At 39.6% G+C, this 24,086-nt stretch overlaps 1 protein-coding gene and 1 long non-coding RNA gene across 5 annotated transcripts in view; one reads left to right on the top strand and one right to left on the bottom strand.

Moving 5' to 3' along the window:
- Positions 1 to 24,086, top strand: part of ARHGEF26 (Rho guanine nucleotide exchange factor 26) — a 131,639-nt gene that overhangs the window by 25,601 nt on the left and 81,952 nt on the right. For both annotated transcript variants that reach the window (XM_072618679.1, XM_072618680.1), the window contains one exon: positions 1,479 to 1,639. In XM_072618679.1, coding sequence (XP_072474780.1) covers positions 1,479 to 1,639 — 161 coding nt within the window. The remainder of the gene's footprint in view (positions 1 to 1,478; positions 1,640 to 24,086) is intronic.
- LOC140510229 (uncharacterized) lies at positions 1,632 to 15,055 on the bottom strand. Of its 3 annotated transcripts, none has more exons than XR_011969158.1 (4): positions 13,154 to 13,239; positions 11,666 to 11,733; positions 8,978 to 9,078; positions 1,632 to 1,715 (listed from the first exon to the last, which is right to left on the bottom strand). It is a non-coding gene; the product is annotated as an uncharacterized lncRNA (long non-coding RNA). The 3 variants fall into 3 exon arrangements; XR_011969157.1 differs by lacking the exons at positions 1,632 to 1,715; positions 13,154 to 13,239 and adding exons at positions 5,191 to 5,502; positions 14,812 to 15,055; XR_011969156.1 differs by lacking the exon at positions 1,632 to 1,715 and adding an exon at positions 5,191 to 5,502 and having other exon boundaries at positions 13,154 to 13,249.

Raw genomic sequence — 24,086 nt, 5'->3', positions numbered from 1 at the left:
GCAAAACACTGGTTCTTGCCTTTTGAAAATCATTTGAAGGTGCTGTACTTGTAAGGCCAATGCCCACCAGCAACATTCAATAAGGTTTTGGGAATAGAAAGACACTTTTTTTTTTTCAAAGTTTAGATTTTTGGCGGATTTTATGTTGGTAAAGTATACTTTTCTTTTACTGCTGTGAAGTGTAACTTAAATAGCAAGCATCAGAGGTTAGGACATTGCTTGGATTAGTGAGAGTATGTTGTCATGTCATGCTCCCACAAACAAGATTGTTTCATCCTTATAACAGATTTTTTAAATAACCTGTATGTGCATGCATGTGCACACATGTTACATGTGTTGGTCAGTAAATATATATTGAGTGCCTATATGTGCTAGGCATTTTGCTAAGAGCTGGGGATGCCAGGAAAGGCAAAAGACAGTCCCTGCCCTCAAGGACCTTCCAATCTCATAGGGTCATGTGCTCTCACAAGTACAAAGCATGCCTGGGAGTTGTTAGAAGATCCTCACATCTTGTTTAAATCTTGAGCAGAGGAGTGAGAGTTACAAATGCAATGGGTAGCATGACCTGCTTAGCTACAGCTTGCTAAGAACATTTGCTTCCTCCTTTGGAATGTGGGCTCCTTGAAGGCAAGGAGCACCTTGCAGAATGCTTAACACAAAGTAAGGGCTTAAGAAACGCTCACTGACTGACATCCCGTGGAATATGATGTGGATCTTTAAATGACTTGGCTACAGCAGAGTGTGATTAAGTTGGCATAAATTAGGAAGAGGGTTATTGTGGCTTGCGAAGAACCAGGGGCACTGGTACGAGAAGGGACTATATCTATTCGGGGGATAATTCCCTTTGAACCCTGGAGTCACCGTGAAGAACACATTTTGGGTTCTGAAAGAATATACTCTAAGGCAGAAGATTTAACCCTACATACAGCTTTTGAAATCATCTCGACCATCCTCCTTACTTTACAGATTAGGAAACTGAGATCCAGAGAATGGGAAATAATTTGCTTGAAATCACCTAGGGGATAAGGAGCCGGAACCACAGATTGGAATCCAGCTCCTCTAACTCCATCTCTAGTTCTTTTCCACTTACATTAAACTGCCTTCATATCATCCCTTCATCCCCCTAGGTGACCTCCCAATTGTCAAGGGCATGTCCTTAGAATCCAGACATTGTTACCTTTCCCCCAAATCATTGCCACCACATTCCCATATCAATCAGCCAGTGAGCATTTATGAAGCCTACTACATGCCAGACACTGGGCTAGATACTGAATACAAAGGCAAAGAATGAAATAATCCCTCCGCTCAGGGAGCCTGCTTCCAGTTATGTTATTCTGAGCATGATTTTTGGTGCTTTCTTGGAAATCCTGGTATATGCGCATGTACAAGACGACAGTAACTTTTCTCCAAATTTCATAATGTGCATTTGGTGTTTATATTATGCAAAAGGGTTAACAACAAATCTTTGCTACTCCTAGGCTATGTTTGAAGTAATATCTTCTGAACACTCCTACTTGCTCAGCTTGGAGATCTTGATCCGGATGTTTAAAAATTCTAAAGAACTGAGTGATACAATGACCAAAACTGAGAGCCACCATCTTTTCTCCAACATCGCTGATGTCTGTGAGGCCAGCAAAAAGTGAGTGTGTGGACCGCAGTAGGTGGCATTGGGGTCAACCAAGAGGCTGATTGTCCCCAGCACCTTGGTTTGTTATCTGCATTATTTAAAAACAAAAAAACAGAAAAACTAGTGATGATGAAATTGTCTGTTCAAAAGTTTTCCTGCCAACAGGATTGATAAGTAAAGCTTCTAACATCATTGACTCCTCTTACCCTGGCTTTATGTTGGGCTACATTTGCTAATCAGTGCTTGTCTGGGTCATCCCTAAAGGAAGAGATAAGATATGGGAAAGATACTGTTTTTACTATACTTCTACCAATGTGTCAGGAAGCTCTGAAACTATGTTATAGGACAAGCTGGGATAGAGCATGCTCATGTGATTCGTGGGAGAATGGGACTGTTCACTTAAGGTTCACTGCCTTTCTTCATAATTCTAGACCCTTTGGGGCAACACCCAAGGTGATGATTAGATTAATCTACTTTTCCAGCTCCTTCTTGTTATTTCTGCCTACCTTCTACTCACATTTCTGAGAATGTTGAAGGAGAGTGTAGAGCAAATGTGTCAAAATACATGGCCTCTGAGCAGCATTGGCAACGGTCCCAAATGCAGTCAAAACCAGATTAAAATGTAGTTAGGAAATATTTAACAGAATAAAGAAAAACACAATAGAACACAGGTAATGTTACTATGTGATTTTCTAAGTCAATATGCTCTTCCAGAGCGATCTTTTTTGCATGAATTAGTCCCCTCCCCATCATTTCTATTTGAGTTTGATACCTCTGGAGTAGATGTCTTAGTGAGCAAATGAATTTTTTTTTGTGGTTTTGTTTAAAAGACAAAACTGGATTTTTATATAGGTATAGGAGAGTATGTGACATGTGAAGTTAGATAGAGATGCCCTGTGGTCATTTGTAGCATCTCCAGGGAGATGTGGCTTCAGACTCTTAGCTTTTCTGCCTCCAGCTTATCTTTCCAGGTTGGTTACACTGTGTTCCCCCTCCACTCCAGGTTCCAGTTAAGCTGAACTCCTTAATGTTCTCTATCCATGATATTTGATTTCCTGCTTCTGAGCCTTTGTCCATACCTAAAATGTTCACTTTGCCATCTCCTCTTCTTAGAACTCCTCACTCTCTGAGTTCTCTGGTTGGCTCCACCTCCATTGAGAGGACTTTCCCTAGTTGCCCTCAGTTGTGTGTTACCCCCTTCAGTCACCTTCGATTTTTTGGGCCTTGCTTGTGAATACATCACATCTCCCCTGGTGAAAGATAAGCTTCTTGAGAAAGGAACTGATCTATTTTTGTCTTTGCATTCCCAGGGCCTGGCATGGGGTTGGCACAGAGTGAGCACTTAATAAAAGTTTTCTGGTTAAATGTTTCTCCAAGAATTAGAGGGTGGGAGATGTGAGGGAGTGGAAGCATGCCGAGCCTGGAGATTCTGACCCATGTCGTCTAGAAAAGGAGAATGTTTGCGGGGAGGGATCGTCTGATCTTTAATAACTCTCACACCCATGTTATCATAGAAGACTTTACAACAGGCTCACTTACAGTGATAACTGATCAGTAGTCCTCTGAATGTTAACATCAATGACATATTTCTCAGAGAGATATACGTTTGCTGAAGGCATTTACCAGGGTCATGGAAAATTACCTGTGTAAAGTCCAGACAAAAGGAGGATTTCCTTTGAATGGTGAGGTTTTGTTTCTATTTGTCAAAGACATTGTCCTCATTTCATTAAGCTCCAGAATTCTATGAGGTCTTCTCAATGCAATCCACTATAATACCAACCATCATCTAAACCTTCCCCTCTTTCAGACTTCCCTATTTCTGTCTAAGGTACAAATATCCTTCCAGGGTTCCAGGTTTGTAATCTTGACTCCTCACTCTCTCTTAGCCCTCCTATTCCATCAGTTGCTAAATCAGACCACTTGTATCTTTACAACATCACTCAAACCTGAGCCCTTATTTCTACTCCACGCAACTCCCAACTCAGTTCATTCTTCCATCACCTATTATTACCAGTCTCCTGATTGGTCTTCCTGCCTCAAGTAGGATACCACTCCATTGCCATTCCCAGATCCCAGAGTGATTTTCCTTTAGCACAGATCTGAACATGGAGCTCTCCTACTCAGTTAACTCTAGTGATTTCCTAGTTCCTCAAGGATAACATATAAACTTTTATGTTCAGCTTTTAAAGTCCTTCATAACCTGGGCCCAACCTATCATTCCAGCCCCTAACGGGGCGATATTACTCCCCCTCAAGAACTCTATGATCCAATCAAACTGATCTCCTCTCTGTACCTTAGTCATGACACTCCATCTCCTTTCTCCTTCCTTTGGCATCAGCCATTCACCATGCCTGGGAATGCACTCTCTCTTTACTTCCACTGAATGAAATCCCTGGCTTCCTTCAATGCTCAACTCAGATGCTACTTCCTATTCTGATTCCCTCAGCCCCTAGTACTGTATACCCGCCCCTGCCCACATCCCCACCCCACTAACATTGCTCCCTGCACAACTGTTTTACATCTACTTTGCATCAGTTTTTGTATATAATTTTCTAGAAAGGTATTGTTTTTCCTCAATAGAATATTTCCTGAGTATAGAGGATGCTTTGTTTTTGTCACTGTATCCCCAGGCCCTAGGTCAGTACTTGCACATAGTAGGTGTGCAATAGATGCTGTTTGTTTTTGTCAGAAAGAGGGCCCATATTGAGGAAATACAAATCCATCAAAATGTAAAGCACCCTCAGCAAACGAAAAGGTCAGGTCTGCCTGAATGCCAGGCTAGGTTTGGTTTGTCCAACTTTTGTGTAATTCCATACTTTGAGTAAAAATTCCTTAACGGTCTTCCTTTTTGAAATCAGTGTTGTTCTGCTGAAGGATGGAAGCAAAACCAAAAATAAACAAACAAAAAAAGCAGTCTAGGAAGGAAGAGGGAAAGTGATCAGACATTATAAAGAGTGAAGCGTGTAGTGAGGATAAATGTGGCCTTGGTCGCCAACTCCGGGGCTGCTTCAATTAAAGGCAACAATCTTATTTACAACAAAAGGAAGCTCTGTGAACTTGAGAACTGCTTCAGGGTAAAACAAAACAAAACAAAACAATTCCCAAGTGGTACAAGATAAATTCAGAGGTCCAAATCAAAGCAGACTTTTTCCACTTTCTTACTTTTCCTTTCTTTCTTACCCTTCCTTCCTTCCTTCTTTCCTTCCTTCCTTCCTTCCTTCCTTCCTTCCTTCCTTCCTTCCTTCCTTCTTTCCTTCCTTTCTTCCTTCCTTCCTTCCTTCCTTCCTTCCTTCCTTCCTTCCTTCCTTCCTTCCTTCCTTCCTTCCTTCCTTCCTTCCTTTTTCACTTGGCTGATATGGAAGTGTTTTGCATGGCTTCACAATTGATATATTGCTTGCCTTCTCAATGGATGGAGGAAGGTCTGGAGGAAGCGGGGAGAATGTAGAACTCAAAATTTTTAAAAATGAATACTAAAAAGAAATACTATATACATATACACACATGTGTATATATACAGAAATGTGTATATGTGCATATATGCATATACACATTTCATACACACATGCATCTATATGCTATTATGTATATATACACAGATACATACATACACGCATATAATATATGTGATGAATTCATAGGTGATCAATCCAGGCTTATACAATGGGTAGAAAGCTGTCCTCTTGGCACTGAATTTGCAGTCATGCGGACCAGAGTTAGAATTGGAGCTCTCTATTTAACACCTGTATGACCTTGGACAGTTACATGGTCTCTCTGGGCCAGATTCTTATCTGTAAATGAAGAAGTTGAAGGACCTCTGAATTCCCTTTCGGCTCTGGATCCATGATTCTGATCCCGCGAAGAATAATGAACAAATCCTGCCAGATACCATTAATATGCAGTTAGAACTTCATCTAAGATCTTAAATTATTAGAAAGTGTTTCAGTTTATTTTGGGGGATGTTTGTTCTAGAAATACTATTTCTATTTTGTTATTTTCTTGCTAGATGCTTGTTTACTGTTTAAATGATAAACTGATAGCATCCCCATCCAACCAGGAAAAGTAGAATAGTATTCCTGAGGTTTTTTTTTTTGTCTTTCATTTGCCTTTTAGATTTTAATGGTTGCCCAAAGGATACTTGATTTGTCATGTATAGTTCATCAAAGAAAGAATTTTTGTATTTTATACAACAATTCTATACCTTTGCACTATATTCTATAAGCTACATGTATGTGTACACACACACACACACACACACACACACACACATACTACTTAAGAGCATCACATGTATTCATCTCCAAAGTTTACTTACTTTGGTTTGAAATTTTTTATTTTTTAATCTGGTGTCTCTTTGTAAACATTGAGATACCATTTCACTTTCAGGTCCATATTATTACAAAATGCCTCCTTGTTGAATCTACACTATTTGGCTTTCTAGAATGAAATCACAAAATGATAACAGCTATGTTGATTTCTGAGAGTTTCTCAGAGTTCAACATTCTAAGAGGGAGCTTTGCAGTGATGCAAGTTATCAGTCACAAAGTTGGACAGTGCAGATTAAGAAAGAAGTGGATTTCTTAAGTGACTTAATCAGGGTTATCTTCCATGATTTTATTTTTAGCTAATGGAAAATGGTGACCTCAGGTGAAAGGTGCTTTAGCTTTTGGCTTATGAGGCTGCAGGGGGAGCTGAGTTCATTGCTGCTTTGTACCCATTTTAATGATCTAGGCTGGTGATTTGCCCTTGACTCCTTCATCAAAAATTGATATATTTGTTCAAATATATCAATGTGCTTACCAATAAATAATGAGGGAACGATTGAGCATTGGGATGGATAGTTACTTTATGAATTGAGAGCATCCTTGGCAGAGTACTTTGAAAGATAGGTAGGTAATTGTCTATCCATAGTTAGTTTTCTATAATCGTTTACTCCCTATCAATACATGCATGTGTCTAGGTTTCCTTCTTGTACAAAATCTGCATTCCTAGTTTGTTTCTTAGACAGAATGTCTATTGGTTGAACTTTTTCTGGAAGCACTGACTGCTGACCAGTGTGGACCAGGCAGAAGTTGGAAGCAGGCTCAGAGTCTTGGATCATACCATAGGTAATGGGAGGTGTGGAAGGATTTTAAATATTAAAAAAGTGTTTCTCAGTATCATCATATCCATCCTCCCATCCCATTCTTTCCTCCACAAGATGACCACCTATGTTCTTGCCCTTAATTCTGACTCTGTTTTATAAGACTTTAAAAAACAATTAGATTTTCTCTTTCGCTATCTAAATTTTTCAAGGGACTTCTGCACTCTAGGTTCTGCAAAACATGAGTCAATAAGCATTCCTTAAATGCTTACTGTGTACAAGGTACTGTGCTAAGTGCTAGGGATAAGAAGACAAAAACAATCCCTGACCTCAAGAAGCTCATAGTTTAATGGCAGAAAAAGCATTCCATTAACTCTGTGCAGCAAGGTACATGCAGGGTAAATTGGAGATAATCTAAAGGCCAAGGCATCAGCCATGGGGGTAGGGAGTGGGGAGAGGAACTTTTGAGAAAGGCCTCTTCCAGAAGAGGGGACTGGAGCTGAGTCTTAAAGGAAGCCAGGGAAGGCAGGGGATCGCAGTAAGGAAGGAACACAGGAGAATGTGCCAGGCATAAGGAGACACCCAGTCAAACAGTTCAAAGTCAGAACATGGAGGACCTTATTGGAGGAACAGACAGAAATAGAAAGAGTACATGGAGGGGAGTAAAGTATACGAAGTCTGGAAAATTAAACATGTTGGGAAGAGCCAGCTGGTGAGGAGCTCTTGGAGAGGTTATTGGGAACCACTGGAGTTCATTGAATAGCAGCAGTGACACTATTAGACCTATGCTTTAGGAGGATAACTTTGACAACTGAGAGGAAAATCATTCACTTGCTTAATAAATTCTAGAGCTTCTCTATTTCCTCTAGAATAAACCTTGAGGAATTACTGCTCCTGGCCCTTTCCAACCTGGCTCCAATTTACCTCTCCCAATTTCTCTTACATTACTTCCCTTCATGCTCTCGTCAGTCTCTCCATATTTCACTACCAGTTGCCTTAACATATATAGGAGGGTTTAGCTGTAGGGCAGATGGAAGGGCCTAGCTATTCTTGGGGATCATCAGCAGGGTGGATACAAGGGCCAGAAGTCTACACTGTGACACCTAAGTACCTCTGGGAATACAGAAGAACCTGTCTGAAAATAGCTCAACTGTCAGCTTTGCTAGAACCCTGGGATTCTGGGAGATCTGTGAAACCAAGCAGAGGAACAAAACATAAACGAGATCTGGACTTTAAATGGCCAAAGCAGAAGGAAGTGGGCAGGAGAGTCCCCAGAATGATACCCTAGAAAGAGGAAAGACTTAGTTTTTAAGGCAAGTTGACTGTAAACCACTACAAGTCCAAAGATTGGGGTCAATCCACTCATTCAGAGCCCAAGTCAGTTCTTCTGAGTAGATTTAGAGGGTGCACCCTGAGTGTATTTGACTCAACTCCAGGGTGATCTCCTTCCTCCACAAAGCCTCCCTGGCTCTTCCCCCCTATCCCCAGGATTCTTTCCTGCCTCAAACATTCCTGGTACTCTTTGCCTTCTAGTCTCAGTCATGAACTATATTTCTCTGCATGTGCCCATGATCACGCCAGTAGAATGGAAGTGTCCTGAGGGCAAGAACTGTTTTGGTCTTGCTTTACTTCCCAGATGTAGTTCAGTACTCAGCACATAGGGTAAGTTTAATAAATACTTACGGATTTGAGCAGAATTCTTTTGTCTTTGCGTTGATTTGGGGTCAGATCAAGTAGGGAATGGGAAGGAAGGATAAGGTGCTAACACCAAATCAATCATTCCACAAGCTACTAAACGTCTGTAATTATGCACAAGCATGATGCTAGGCATTGGAGATGCAAAGACATAGGAAAGAGTCCCCGCCCTCAAGTAGCTTATATTCTTTTTTCTAATACATTTAAATCATGATTTATCAATGTAGTAAGTGAAAAGTAAAATTGCAAAGGAAGTTTTCTTAGCTAGATGATTAAGTACAGGACTTTGTATTATTCAAAAAGGATATTGTATGACTATCCCTAAGTTTTCAGAGCCAAAGCTATCTAGTATTGTGGTTACTTATTGATAGTTTGGCTAAAGTTCTTAAAAATTCACTGCTGAGAAAGCTATACCTAACAATCTTCTATATAAAAGTACCACTTAGGTTGTATGACAAAAACTCGAGTTCAAATCTAGCCTCAGACACTTATTATCTATGTGACCCTGACCAAGTCAGTTAACCTGCCTGCCTCAGTTTCCTCAAAAATAAAATAAAGATAACGATAGCATTTACCTCAAGGAGTTGTTATGAAGACCAAATGAGAAAATAGTCGTAAAGCACTGAACGCAGTGCCTGGTCCATAGTCGCTGCTTAATAGATACTTGTTCTCCTTGCTGTGAAGGTAGAATGAGATATCTGTAATGTGCTTTGCAAACATAAACATATAATAAAAAGGCTAAGTATTATTATTGTAGGGAATACCACAAGTTTTCCATAAGTGTTTGTTTAATGGAAGCTTTAAAAAAATAATGAAAAGTTGGATGCTTATTTATCCTTTAGAAAATGGTTTGATTTAGTTTAATATGTATCCTAGACTACCACAAATAGTGAAACATTTCAATTCTCTTTTGGCTGTACCTTCATAATTCCACAATACGTATATATTATGTTTTCATCTTCTTAAGTAACATGGACGTTTTAGTGGAAAATTCCCTGAGGGCAATTCCACCCCCCCTCTTGCCCAAATTGATTTTCATGATCCTGGCCTATAAATGTGCTGTCATTTTTTTTTTCTCAGTGAATATCTATATGTCAGAGATTGGAGGCTGGAGGTAGTGGACCCAGAAGGCTTTTGAGTGTGATGCTCTTATGTTGAGTACTTCTGTCATCAAATGCCAATGAATAACTTGTTCCAGGTCAGAGTCTGTGTTAAGCATTGGGGAATACAAAGCATCAGCAAGAGCAGTCCCTGTCCTCAGAGAGCTCCCATTCTAATGAATGGGACAACATATACACAAATCGATAGGTATATGCCAAATACGGAGTAGACAGAAGGTAGCATTAGCAGCTAGGAAGACTTATTTTTCTAGAAGACAGCATTCAAGCTTAACAGAATCTGGGAATTCTAAGACATGGAAGAGAGCAGAGAGAATCTTCTGGGCATGAGTGATGGGAACAGGCTATGGCTTGGAGATGGGAAATGGAGCATTAGGTGTGAGGAACAGCTAGGGAACCATTGTGGCTGGACCTTAGAATGCATAGAGGAGAGTGATGCATTACACTGAAAAGAAGAAAGGGGACACATTTGGAAGCACTTTAAATGCCAAACAAAGATGATCAGAGGTAAGAGGGAGCCAATGTAGTTTGTTGAGCTGATGTGTGATAGGACCTACTCTTCAGAAAACAGGACTTCGTCAGCTTTGGGGCTGTGGTGCTCAGTGATGTATAATCATACGTGTTAATAGTTATTCCTAATGTTTACCCAAAACTCTTCCCCTACAAGAGTAAGTGACACTGTTATAGACTTAATAAATAAATAATCATTGTAATGGTGGAAAGGGTTTCTGGACTTAGGATAAAGAAATAAACCCAGGAGACAGTGCACTATCGCTGGAGACAGTTCAAATCTCACATTTAAAGCTTACTCCCTGTGTACCCTTTGGCAAATCATCCAGCATCCCAGAGCTTTGGTTTCTTTATCTTTAAAATGAGAGCGTTGGACCACATAACTTTTAAGAGTCCTTCACGCTCTCAAATCTAGGATTTTATGAAGTTATAATTGCCTGGTGTTTGCTAGCTGTGTGACCTGAATTATTCTGCTTCACCTTTCTCTCTCACTGGAACGCTGTAAAATGAGAGACTCGATGACCTCCTGTCCCTTTCAGGACTAGGTGTATTATTTTAGTAAGTCTTTTAGGAAGGGTGACATTTGCTAGCAAGTGATATTGGACAAGTTACTGATATTTTTGGGTCTCAGTTTACTAAACTGTAAAATGAGGAGTGCCTTAGGGGCCTTTCCAGATCTAAGTGTGTGATCCAGGGCTACCAGGGTTAAGGTGGTTTTGGATCTTATTGGATTCCTCTCCCCCTCCCATCATAGAATACCCAGTTAAGAGCCTAGACAAGAGCATTGCCCCAATCAGAGCAGCCCCCGGTTCCCAATCCAATATTCATTCTGCCATACTACACTCATTGCTGTTAGCCTTAATAAGTCAGGCTCATAATGAAGAGAATTTTTAAAGAAAAAACCCATGTTACATAGTGCAAATATTGGCTGCTTCATCTGGGAAGCAATTTGAATCTCAAACTAGGCACGTCTTCTCTTTTTGCTGGGTAGAAAAAAAAATGTCCATCAGTAAAGCATGCTTTTGTGTCCCAAAGAGCTGAACTGGTGCCCAGCATATAATGAGCAACTAATGCCAACTCCCCTCCTTCCTGTTTTATGGAGCAGAGCAGACTATACTAATGATAAACATGCTATAGTCTGTTTATAGAGCATTCCCCTTTCCAGATGAGCAGATCCTATTACAATTAAAATCTTATGGGATTAATTGTTTTTTTAAAGGAAAAGTGTCTATTTGGAAAATTCACTTTTTAAAGACAGTCACACAATAAAACAATTAATTAAATTTAAATCTTTGAAAGATTTAAAATACTGGCATTGTTATTTTATTCTTTATGAGAAAATTTAAGAATTACCTTTAGAAAAACCCCACAACACACTTCTTTTCATATTTGTTTTTCCACTCAGGTTGGCAAGAGAGGATCAAAGTCTCAGAAAAACAGAACGTATTGAACTTTTGGCCTGAGTTGATAGTTCATGCCAGTGTTTCCAGTTAACATATTTACTTTCTCTTACACAATATGTAAGAATATGGCATTCCATCTTCATTAGAATTTTTGATCAATAAGCTAGTAACTTATTTTTCTCCCTAATAGAGTATAGTTTTATTTTTTTTTCTAATGGCTAAATACTCTCACCTTAGCAACAGTTCTCTGAAAATGTGGTCCAGGGATCCCTGGGAGTCTCTAACACCTTTTCAGGAGGTCTGTAAGGCCAAAATTATTTTCAAAATAGTATTAAGATTCTTTAATTTCTAATACAATAAATGTCAATAGATGTAGCCCATATACATTAAAGGTCATGGAGGGAGTCCTCAATAATTTTAAGAGTATGAAGTCATCCTGAGACCTCTGATTTAGAGGTATTGACATTTAGGAACTATTTGGATTTCTTTGTGTATTTGTTGGTTTGTCTTGTAGTCAAATACTGAAAGTGTAGCTTAAATGTTTTGGCCACATAATGAGAAGAAGGGACTCATTGGAAAAGACTGTACTTTTGGGAAAGACTGAGAAAGAAGAAAAAGGGGATGGCAGAGGATGAGATGGATGTCGTGGAAACAATGAACATGAGTTTGGACAGACCTCTCTGTCTTGTCTCTGGGTCTCTGTCTGCCTATTTCTATGTCTCTGTTGCTCTCTGTCTTTATCTCTCTCTCTCTGTCTCTGTCTCTACCTTTGCATCTCTCTCTGTCTCTGTCTCTCTCTTTCTGTCTCTGTGTCTCTGTCTCTACCTTTGCATCTCTCTGTCTCTCTCTCTGACTCTGTCTCTGCCTATCTCTGTCTCTCTGTCTCTGTCTCTCTCTCTCTTTCTCTCTCTCTGTCTCTGTCTCTACCTTTGCATCTCTCTCTGTCTCTGTCTCTTTCTGTCTCTGTGTCTCTGTCTCTACCTTTGCATCTCTCTGTCTCTCTGTCTGTCTCTGTCTCTGCCTGTCTCTGTCTCTCTGTCTCTGTCTCTCTGTCTCTCTCTGTCTCTGTCTCTCTTTCTCTCTCTCTGTCTCTGTATCTCTGTCTCTGCCTTTGCATCTCTCTCTGTCTCTCCATCTCTCCCTGATTTCCACCAAGTCTCAGTTCCATCTCTCTTATTGCTGGAGGCCTTTCCTAATCTCTCCAGCTCCTAGTACCTTCCCTTCCTCTGGGATGACACTTCCTTCTAAACACTCTGTATGTGTCTTGCATGCATCTCCATTTCTCTGTGTCCGTCTCTCTGTCTCTGTCTCTCAGCAGCAGAGCAATCCTGTGTGTAGCAAGAGCTTTAAGCCACAGAGTTTGGGTTATGATACAGTGGGAATGTAAGACCAGCTGACTGTGTGAAGTGCTCTTTGGAGATATTCTTCAGCGATTCTCTGTCCCGTCTGTTCTGCTTCCTCCTCTGTTCAATTTTGTTGAGTGGGAATGACCTTTTTTGGGTGGGGGGGTTCTTTCCGTTTTTCTTCTGCATGGTACTTCACCTAGATTACTCCTAATGCAATTCTGTTGCAGATAAATTGAAAGCACTTGAAAACCTTGATGATCTCTTTAAATTGTAATGATTTCTCTTAGAAATAACAATCAAAAATATGAGAACCGCCCCCACAGCATCCATGGACTTGTGAAGTAATGGCGTGCATTGCCCAGTAGACATCTTACCCATATTTCCTAGATGTGTTACTTCATTGGCTTTCTCTTCCTTGCAGTGGGACACAACACCTACTATGGCATTAGCTGCTGTGGCTAAAAGTAAATCATCACTTGGTGGCCATGTTTCTGATAATGAGCCTCTTTGAACCTAGTCAGGCTGACTATCACACAAGAACTTTTTTCCCATGGCTGACTCTGTCCTTGAAGTCATAACCACCTAGCATTATGCTGTGTCGTTGTACCTGTGCTGTGCCAATATAGCTTTGGAGTACCCATCACATTCATGCCATGGAGAGGCACCACAGGAGGATCTCAGGATGGAAGCTTGTATTATGTACATATATCATGTACATATTATGACTTCCACTTTGGTCTCTAAGCACGTCAGTTTTCAACAGACAGATCAGTATCTGATACATCATTGTCAGAGTAAATATTTCCTGAAGACTCCAATGCCTGACCGTGTCAAGCAATGTCTCTACCTCCATGTGAACTCAGCTTGGAAGATGACTCCAGCTTTGCAAATTTCTCCAGAGGGTGAGAGACCATATGGGTCCAGATGAGAGAGGGCTTTGAATGCCAGGGAAAGTTTGCATTCTTTTTCATCTTGTCCCATCTCTTGGGAGTAGCTAGTATTATAATTTACTTCCTGCTGACTGTAGCACTTTCATTTATTCCAAAATTTCTTCTCTCAAATTTCAGAGGGTGCCTGGTATACTGAAATTAGCTGAGGAAATAAGTGCTTACTGGATTTATATTCTTTATGCTTAACCATGTTGTTTTCTCTAAATTTTCCTCAGATCCAAAGCAAAAAAAAAAGTGGGAAGGTATAACAACACGTTAGGCAGGCAGAACAAACAATGTTGATGTTTAAGGTCTGTAGCCAATGATTAGCCTTTACTGGATGTAACTAGGTCCAGTTTCAGTGTATTGTGGAGGAGTGGGAATCTCATAAGGTTTCATTTTAACATTTTATAAAAAAAAAAAAGAAATCCTTTCTAAGAGGCAGAGTTTCTTTTAAACAGTAGTCTGGGTGGAGAGTTGGCTAGCTACAAGTAACTCTATAACAGCATGGGAGGGGACAAGACTGACTGGACTGACAAAGGTCTGGGAGTGTCTGTTGCCCATCAACTCTTTGTTTTCTGGCATGATATAATTGCTATAAAAGGAAAAGAAGAGATCCCCAAAGATAAAGTGGAAAATGTTGAATGCATACAGTTAAAAAACACTTGTCCAAACAAACCAAGGAGCATGGAAGAGAAACAAGAGAATGTAAAAGAAAAATGTGCATGAAATATCATCATTAAAAGTCTGACAACCATAGCACATACAGGAAATTCACACAAATACAGAACACCAAGCCATTCTTCAAAAGCTGAACAATCAAAGGATACAAGCACGGTTGCTGTTTTTTGTTTAAATAATATTTCATTTTCCCCCCAATTACATGTAAAAACAATTTTTAACATTCTTTTTAAGTTTCGAGTTCCAAATCCTATCTTTCTCTCCTTCCCCTCTTCACTCCCTGAGACAGAAAGCAATTTTCCTTAGGTTATCTATGTAACACATTTTTCAAAAGAAAAATTATAACATAAGTGATCACATAAAAAAATTATTCAGATCATAAATAAGAAGGGAAGTACAAATGAAAACAGTGGAGATTGTACCTTATGCCATGCAAGCTGGGAAGGATATCAGAAGATGGGTATAGTCAACATTGGATGGTTTCTGTCCAGATACAGAGGTGTTAGGAGGTCAACAGTTCCATTATTCTCTGTGCTGATTAATCCATGTTTAGAATATAGTGTCATATATAGTTCTGTTTACCATACCATAAAGAAAGTTGACCAACCAGAGGAGCTGAGTGGTCTGAAAAACACTTCCAATGAGGGACAAGTGAGGGATAAAGGAAATGTCCAGACAATTTGATGAGTGGATGATTTTTTTTAACTATACCTATGATTTCACTGCTATATGGAACTCCTGGTATGAAAACCCATTCTCCCATTGTAGAACTACAGTATAGAGTCTTGGAGATTTGCTAGTGGCAATGAGAAATTAAGTGGTTTGCCAGAGTCACACAGTGGGACTTGAACTCAGATTTTCCCATTTCCAAGAATAGCCCTTCCATGACTTTGGGCTATCTCTAGGTGACATGACATGTGTAAACATTTAAAGAGTTGTCATGTTGGCAAGAGAATGTACATATTCTGTTGGTGTTTTCTTCATGTTTGATAAATATTTGTCAAATTAAATAGTATTAAATAGAATTCAGAGGGTAAAGCTAACACTATTACATAGATGTTACAGGGAGGCAGATTTTACATTAGAAAGAACTCTAAAACAATTAGACTCATTCAGAAGTTGGAAGGGGCTGCTTTGGGAAATACATATTTGTAAGATATGGAAACTTGTATCTGTGATCCCAAAGGTATATGGACCTTTTAGATAAGGAAACTCTCTCTTCTTGTGTGAGGGGGTCCCTTCTCTTCACCTTCTAGTCTTAGAGAGCTGCCCAGAGAATACCAAGAAGTTCAGGGACTGCTCACAGTCACACTGTAACATAGGTCAGAGGTGGGATTGGAACCTATGTCTTGTTGGTTCCTAAGGGTGCTTCTCTAGCCTCTGTGTCAGTTTGCCTCTCAGTCCCACCCCCTATTTTTTCCTCTGCTTCTTAGTTTTAAACTAATAGATATTGAATGAGAAATCATGTCTAAATCACCAAATATATCAAACTCCAAGGTGGGAAGAATTGTGCTAGAGAGCAAAAAAGGAACAGAGAGAGCTAAGACTCACTTTTTTTTTTTTAAAAGATCATCTACAGAAATTAATTTAACTACTGATCTCCTCATTTCATGATCTTTCTCCAGTGGTTGTTGAGTCAATGCATTACTGAAGGAACTGGCCCTTTGAATCCCTGACTTCCTTATGCCTCAGCTCAAGCACCATCTCACCTAGGAAGTCTTCCTGGTACCTCCAGGCACGAGACTTTACCTTCAGAGGTTCAAGTTTTATCTTACATGTGCTGGATTTATTTATCTACTCCTTTCCCTGTTGGAATATAAACCCCTTGAGGGCAGAAAAATGCTTTTTTTCTCTATTCTGAATCCTTAACACAGTGCCTGGAGCCTAGTAGGTATTTAATAAATGCTTCTTGACTAATCAATGTTGATATAGTTATTCTTACTCCAAATAGAACCAGGAAATGAACACACTTAAAAACTGTAAGTAAAAGAAGGACAAGTTGACAGGGACCCTCGGAAGGGGGGAAATAAAGAAATTGGTTTCGTTGTACATACAAACCCAACAAGGCACATCATTTCAAGGGCCCCTTGTCTGTCCTCTCTCTCAGCACGTGCCCAGGCCACAACAAAGCCAACTGCAGCTTCCAAAACAAGCCAACACATTCTTTGTTATGTAGTCACTTCATTGCAAAAACGGGAATGCGGGAAAACAGCCAAAAAAAGTGATAAATGCAATTCTGAATTAAGAAATGAAAGAGGCCAAAAACTTGGAGATGAGTCAGAGCCTCATATCTGTATGTCATTAATGCTTTCTTTAAGAAGACTCAGGACATTCTAAATGTGGTGTATCAAACAGTGCTCTCCCCCTCCCCCCTTATAATGAGTAGCTTGGCAGAGGCATCTGAGTATGAATGTGAGTATCATTTCAAAATACATTATCTATATATAAGACCATTGACTGGGTAAAATAAAAGCCAAGATCAATATCAAGTTGCCTTTAAAATGGGATTTAGACAAAAGTAGAAGCAAATAACACAATCAGCATTACCCAGAGAAGTTGGACCACAGCAAGGAGGCAACAACGATCTCTTTCGTTGTCTCTGCCCACAAATGCTTAGATATCCTTGCCAAGCAGAGTCATGTGACAACTGAGGTTTGTACCAATTTAGGGTACAAACTCATTTGCAAAACCTTATGAAGGAAGACGATAGAAGAAAATGAGTAGTATTGCTAAAAGCAAAAACAAAATAAAACACTTTTGTGTTTTTTTGTAAAAATTGTGAAGAATTTTGCTATTGTGAATAAACACCTTGGGGGAGAGGGATGGAAGGAAGCCTGAGACTCTATGAAAGACTTTGCTTTGCCCTGTCATCTTAGGAGGATTTATAGATGAAAATGGAAGGAAAAGTTTAAAACAGGCAATTTGTTGGTATTTCTACAGTGATCCCTTCTTATCAGCAGTGATAGCAGAACTCCCATTTAGAAAGATGACCAGGAAACCATCAGTTATTACCAGCACATATGAGTACTTTCTCATCTCTGTGAAGCTTTTATTTTTTTAAGTAAGTTTTATGGATGTCCTCTTTTTTTAATGTCATTATAGTTTTCCCTAGTATCCCCCTTCCTTTCTCCCCCCAGAGAGCCATTCCATATGACAAATGGTATTTTTTAAAAGCACGACAAAGAAGAAAACAAAGAGGAATGAACCAGAACAACCAAACAATACTTGGAAAACCTCTGAAAACATGTGCCCTTGCAACCTCTGAGAACCTCTCACCTGGTGGAGGGAAGGCTTGGCGGGGCTCTTCATATCTCTTGGTTCGAGTCGTGTTTGTTCTTTATGATTTTTGCCACATTCTCGTGTGTGTTTGTGTACGTGTGGACATGTGGCTATTCTTTCTACTTAGATCATCGCAGTCATTTCGTTTATTATTTTCTCAACTTTGCTTATTGTAAAGATTTGATGAGCTTGATCTGTGCCCAAACTGAAAGTATTCCCAGTTAAAATATGAAATGGTAATAAGTAAACTCTTTTTAAAAATCACCATCTTTTGTTTTGAAGTCACCTTCTCTGTCAGATATATCCCTTCCCTTCTCCCTTACCTATGGAGTTATTCCTTGTAAGCAAGAATAAGCATTAGTGAGAGGCCAGGTGGAGGAATGAATGAAGTTCAGTTTGAAAACAGGAAAGCATGGATCCAAGTTCCATCTTAGGCACTTAGCTTTGTGCTCTAGGGCAAGTGACATAATCTCTCTATGCCTCAGTTTCCTTATCTGCAAAATGAGGGAATTGAACGCAGTGACTTCTAGGGACCCTTCTTGATTTAAATGTCCTTGTTGCTGTGAAAATTAAGCAACACATTCAGCCATTCTGAGAGTGTGCAGTGGGAGTGAGTAGACTTTCACAGATAGATTTTTTTTTTCTGTAGCCAGTTACATCTTAACAGTTACACAACTAATTGTGAGAAAGAGAAGAATAGAAGACAGCATTATTGTTTGTTTGTTACTTAAAAAAATGCCTTCAATTTAATTAATGTTTATTGAAAAGAAATACAAGATGGAAAAGGAGGCGGCAGGCAGAGCCCTCCTGAAGCTCAAGACAACACAAGAAGGAAGCTGAGAAGAGGAGGTAGAGATGGTGGGGAAGCAGAGCTGGGAAGAGAGTGAAGGATGGCTGGTCCAGGCCCCTCCCCAAAATGGAAGCCCAGGAGGAACTCACCAGTGGGGGAAAGGGGCCAAGTGAGGATGTAAAGACAATGAGAAGGAAGTGCTGGACAGCTTGCATGGGGAGTGGAATTGCTTAAATGGACCTGTGATCTCATAGATAAAGACGTATTGCTCTGCAGCTGAGACCCTAACCCAGTCCAGTCCATCTGTCTTGTGCTACTCTTGTCTATTTCTGCCCAGAAATATGCCCCAATGGCACCAACCAATTCTCCAAACTCGAACTTAACTCCTGGTCCTCTAAATGATGTGCTCTATCCACAAAATACTCAACCAGACGAAATGCCAACGAGATGCTTCCAAATCTTCTCTGCAAGATTTTTCAGAGGAACAAGATTCCTGTGAAACAAGAAAGCATGGATGATTTGTGATCTGCACTTCAGAGGCAACACCCACCCTGAGAGAAAAGTCTACCTTGAAGCATCAATGTTGTTGGGAAATTAAGCTTTCTGCTATATGGGTGGGCCATGGCAAGGCTCCATTGTGATGGCTAGGGTGCAGATTGAGGCATTTCCAGTATAGTGATCATGGAAAATGAGGACATGAAGAATTTTATTTTTAGTTCTCTTGTGATCAGTAATTTTATTTCCTGTTAACCAGTCTTTTCATGCTTATCACTTCTCTTTTTGCTAAATTTTGATTTAATGGAGACAGAAAATCTATAATGGCTCCTCTCCCTCTTCACTAATTTATTGGTACTTGTTTACAGGTTAAGCGGTTACACTCACCATTTCTATAGCTTTGGATTCATAGCTGATTGGCTACCATTGATTTTTCTCTCCATCTTTTTTTTCACTATTGGGTTGGTTAGGGTGTGGATCCCTCTAGCACAAAGACAAACACCAATGAATGCTTGAGAGATCAGACCCAGACAGATTAGATGAGTGGTTCTAATTAGTTTGAAGCAAGGGTAAGACTAGAGTCCTAGCTCCCGACTTTTCCTCTCCATGGTTGCTTCTCTGATTCTCACTTACTGGTTTATTTGAGACTGAGTATAACCTATGTAGGCATTCAAGTAGCATGGTGGATAGAGCACTGGTCTCAGAATCAGGAACACTAGATTCAAATCTGTCTTAAAATGCTGACTAGCTGTGTCACCCTGGGCAAGTCACTTAACTTAGCCTCAGTTTCTTCATCTATAAAATGATGTGGACTTGACATAGTCTAAAGTCCCTTCTTGCTTTAAATCAAGGAACTTTAGAGAAAATGCTTCAAGATAATGTGAAGTTGACCTCCATCCACTAACTGAACACATTGCCTTTGTGCCTGTGATTATGTGACCCACTTCATGCCATTTCCCATTTGAGTAGTAACACTGTGTCAGAGCCATACCTGGCTCAGTGTTTTGACTTTATCAGTCTAAGATGAGGATGGCGTCAACAAAAATAACAAGTGACTGTTTTTGAGTTGCAACACTCTCTTTGCTTTGTCCCCACGATGGGCTTTTCCATTTATTAACACTTGGCCATTGCCAGCTCTGATATCACAAGCAGTACCATACTGATTCCCTATTTGGAAAAGATTTAAAATGTAAACATTGACTTTGCCAAGCTAAATCCAGATGTAGGCAATGGTTAAGGTCAAGGAAGGCAGGGGTGAAGTAAGCTGATGGCAACCATTTCAAAGGTTTTATAGTTTCTAGTTTGTAGTTTCTTTTCTCTAGTTATTTCCCAATATTTAGCAACTCAAACTATTTCTTTTCAGATGGCCTTAACATTATTACCACAAAAAAAATGGAGAGGGGAAAGAAGTACGCTACTGAAAAATGCCACCTGAATTTAAATGATAGTTTTACTTTTCTAGGTCTAGAAAATCCAAATGATAAAATGTTTTAAGTCCTTTGCTAAGATTTAAATGGAACAATCCTTCATATCTATTAAGCCATAGTGAAACCTAGTTCTTTTTGAAAGTACCAGCTCTTACATCAAGTCCCCAGAACATAATTTGCAGAATTAACCTTTCTGAAGTTCCATTTTTTTGGTATGCTTCATAGGTCATGGGGCTAGTTTTGTGTTGCAGAGTTTGGCACTGCCTTGCTCCCTCACCTTGGGGAAAAAAGTCAGCTCTGTGAGGGCATTGATGGATATTATGTGATTCTCAACAATTTAGAACCGCCACTGACTACATTTGTAGAAACGTAACTTGAGAAAAATGCACAGACCCAAATGTATAGAATGAATGGTATTTGTCAAAGAATTTAACAGATCATTTATCCACATGATATTTTCTCTGGGTGTCCACAAGGTTTGGAGAAGTATTTTGAACATTAAGAGGAAAAAGTGATGGAAAGGTTCTGAAGCAATGTCAAGATTGGGTAGGAATGACCTTGCCGTTCTGTGGGGTATCCAGACAAAGCTCCCTTTGTAAATGGTAGAATACAGACACAAAAAAACTGACTCTGTATTGGGAGTTCATTGGAATTCCTTTTCTAGCAGAGGAGAGCGAGATGAATAACCAGAGCTGGGCACAATATGCGCGTTTGTGTTTATCTGCTGAAGTTGTCTTTATCACATAGCTCCCACCAATTGGCCTTTCTTTTGCATTATCTGTATCTCATACACAGCTGCCATATCAGCTATTAGAATAGTTTGTGAATTCAGGTGGAGGTCTTTTTGGGTGAGGACTATGTAAATTAATCCTTTGAATATTTTTGAAAATTGTCCTCAGAAATGTATACAAATTAATATAATCAACCAATTATCTATTAAACATTTACTGTACACTAGGTATGTACAGTAGGTGTGCTAGGAATTGGTAAGCACCGAAAACAGACCCATTTTTTTTTCTGTGAAAATAATTGATCTGTCCTCCTCAAGTAGCATAAACCCATAGGCAGCTAGATAATAAAGTGGCTAGAATCCTGGACTTGGAGTCAGAAATCTGATTTCAAATCCTGCCTCAAACACCTCATAGCTTATGATCCTCAGAAAGTGACTTAACTTTTGTCTGCTTCAGTTTCCTTATGTGTGAAACAGGCATAATAATAGAAACTACTTCATAGGGTTGTTGTTAGGATAAAATGAGGTAACACGTAAAAGGTTTTGCAGACTTTAAAGCCCCTTTTAAATGTTAACCGTTACTAGGTCTACAAGTCAGAAAAAAAAAAAAAAGCAAAAACTGTCTCATAAACTAAGCTAAAACCATCAATATTTCCTGCCTTTCTGAGAAGCATCCAGTTGCCTTAATTAATGGAAATTAGGTGGCCCAACACCTAGTGGGTTCAGATGTATCCAAGCTATGTGACTCTGGGCAAGCCACTTAATGTCTTCCTGACTCAGTTTGCTCATCTGTAAAATAGCATCTATCCTTCCCAGAGTATTTGGAGGATAAAATAAGATAATATTTGTAAAAAGGTTAGTACAATCAATTCCAGGCACATGAGAAGACTGTGGAAATGTGATAATATTTTTATCATATTATACATATATTATAGAATTATATTATTAAAGCTTTGCAAATCTTAAAGTGCTATTATATAAATGCTAGCTATTGTTATTTAATTATTTTTAATAGAACTATCTTAATAAATGTTTGTTGTCTTAAGTTGTTCACTCTTCTTTCTTATTCCTCCTAGCTGCTAACACTTTCCTCCATTATGAAACAACTTGGTATTTACTTTGCGTATCTTGGTTTCTTGTTTCTATGTACAATGTGTTGTTTCTGCTGATGGGAAGTCAGCTCTTTGAGCGTGGGACCGTATGTACCTGGTGCTGTGAATTGTCTGACACATGGCAGATATTCTTTGATTGATTCTTGTTGGTTACATTGTAGATTTCCAATGACAGGTGGGGAGAGACCTTTAATTTCATAAGGAAGTTATCTGCATCTGGCTCCTGTAGGCTGATTTACATCTGTGAAGGAAGGGTGTGTGTGTGTGTGTGTGTGTGTGTGTGTGTGTGTGTGTGTGTGTGTGTGTGTGTGTGTGTGTGTGTGTGTGTGTGTGTGTGTGTGTCTGTGTGTGTGTGTGTGTGTGTATGTGTGTGTGTGTGTGTGTGTATGTGTGTGTGTGTGTGTGTGTATGTGTGTGTGTGTGTGTGTGTATGTGTGTGTGTGTGTGTATGTGTGTGTGTGTGTGTATGTGTGTGTGTGTGTGTGTGTGTGTGTGTGTGTGTGTGTGTGTGTGTGTATATCCAGGAGACTTCAACCTAGTTGACTTTCCTTTAAATTAACCAATCTCTTTTACTTTTGAACCTGTCACCTGTATCTGCTGGCCCCCTGCCACTACCTGTTACTGTGTAATCATGCAAGAAAATGACTCTATATCTGCATATCATATTTGCATTCTTTGTTATATATAAGATTTCTTTGATTGGAACAAAGTGGGCATAACCTAAAGCATTATTTAAGAAAATGGCCATCTCTTAGAGTCTCTTGCTTCTTTGAAAATTCCACTCAAGCACCACTTTCTCTATACCCTCTTTCCTAATTCACCACCACCTCCCAGCTGCAATGCCCTCCGCTCCAAAACTTTCATTTGTCTTTCATGTATATGAACTTGCATACACATGTAATCTCCCCCAGAAGAATGGACAGAAACAGGGGACAGAAACAGAGGACAGAAACAGTTTCATTTCTGCCTGTTTTCCCAGTACCTGGTACACTGGAAGGACTTAATCAATGTTTGGTTGGTTGATAATGAAATAATATTATTAATAATATTACAAACAGTGTAATATTAATGATATGATATCACGATAATTTTCATATAAATTGAGCTTTAGGGTTTGCTAAGCACTTCTATGAATATTCTCTCATTTGATTCCCATAGTGATCTTAAGAGGTAGAAGCTGTCATTATTCCACATTTTGCAGATGAGGAAACTGAAGCAGAGATTAAGTGACTGGCTCAGGGTCACATAGTTAGTAAATGTTTTAAGTCGGATTTGAACTCAGTCTTATTGACTTCAGCCTCAGCCCTCTATCCACTGATAATCTCAGAACAAATAGTTCCAAATATCCCATTTTTACCTTCTCTTAAATTCCCTTCCCTAAGCCTTACAAAGTGAAAGAGGAGTGAAGGCATGTCTTCTCGCTTGAAAATGTTTGTTTCTTCAGAGTTATTTTATGCTGCTGGGCACATCACTTAACACCAGATCTGGATTGCATCTGAAGTCAAATGCTTGCATTATGAAGAACAGATGGAGGCCAAAGGCTCTCAATGCATGACATTGCTGTTTCGTTCATCCTGGTCATAGTTTCACATCATGCATTGCTGGAGAAGGAGGAGGTGGGGTGGGAGGGCCTGGAAGGGGCCAAGTTAAGTTGAAATAACATTTTCTCAACCTTTATGTTTCTGTTAACAAAACTGAATGCCATCTTTGACCCCCAGAATAACCTATAGTTTGACTCAGCAAGAAATTCCTTTGTTGTGTGTGAAGTCTTGTCCCTACCCATGGCCAGGTGTTTGCCTCCCTGCCAGGGGGATCATTCTTTGACTTCCCCTCCCTCAGGGAAGTAAGCTCCTTTGCTCCAACC

This window comes from Notamacropus eugenii, chromosome 6, assembly GCF_028372415.1.
Source record: "Notamacropus eugenii isolate mMacEug1 chromosome 6, mMacEug1.pri_v2, whole genome shotgun sequence".
Taxonomy (NCBI): domain Eukaryota; kingdom Metazoa; phylum Chordata; class Mammalia; order Diprotodontia; family Macropodidae; genus Notamacropus; species Notamacropus eugenii.
The sequence above is the reverse complement of the archived record's forward strand: the minus strand, read 5'-3'. Positions and strand labels throughout refer to the sequence as shown.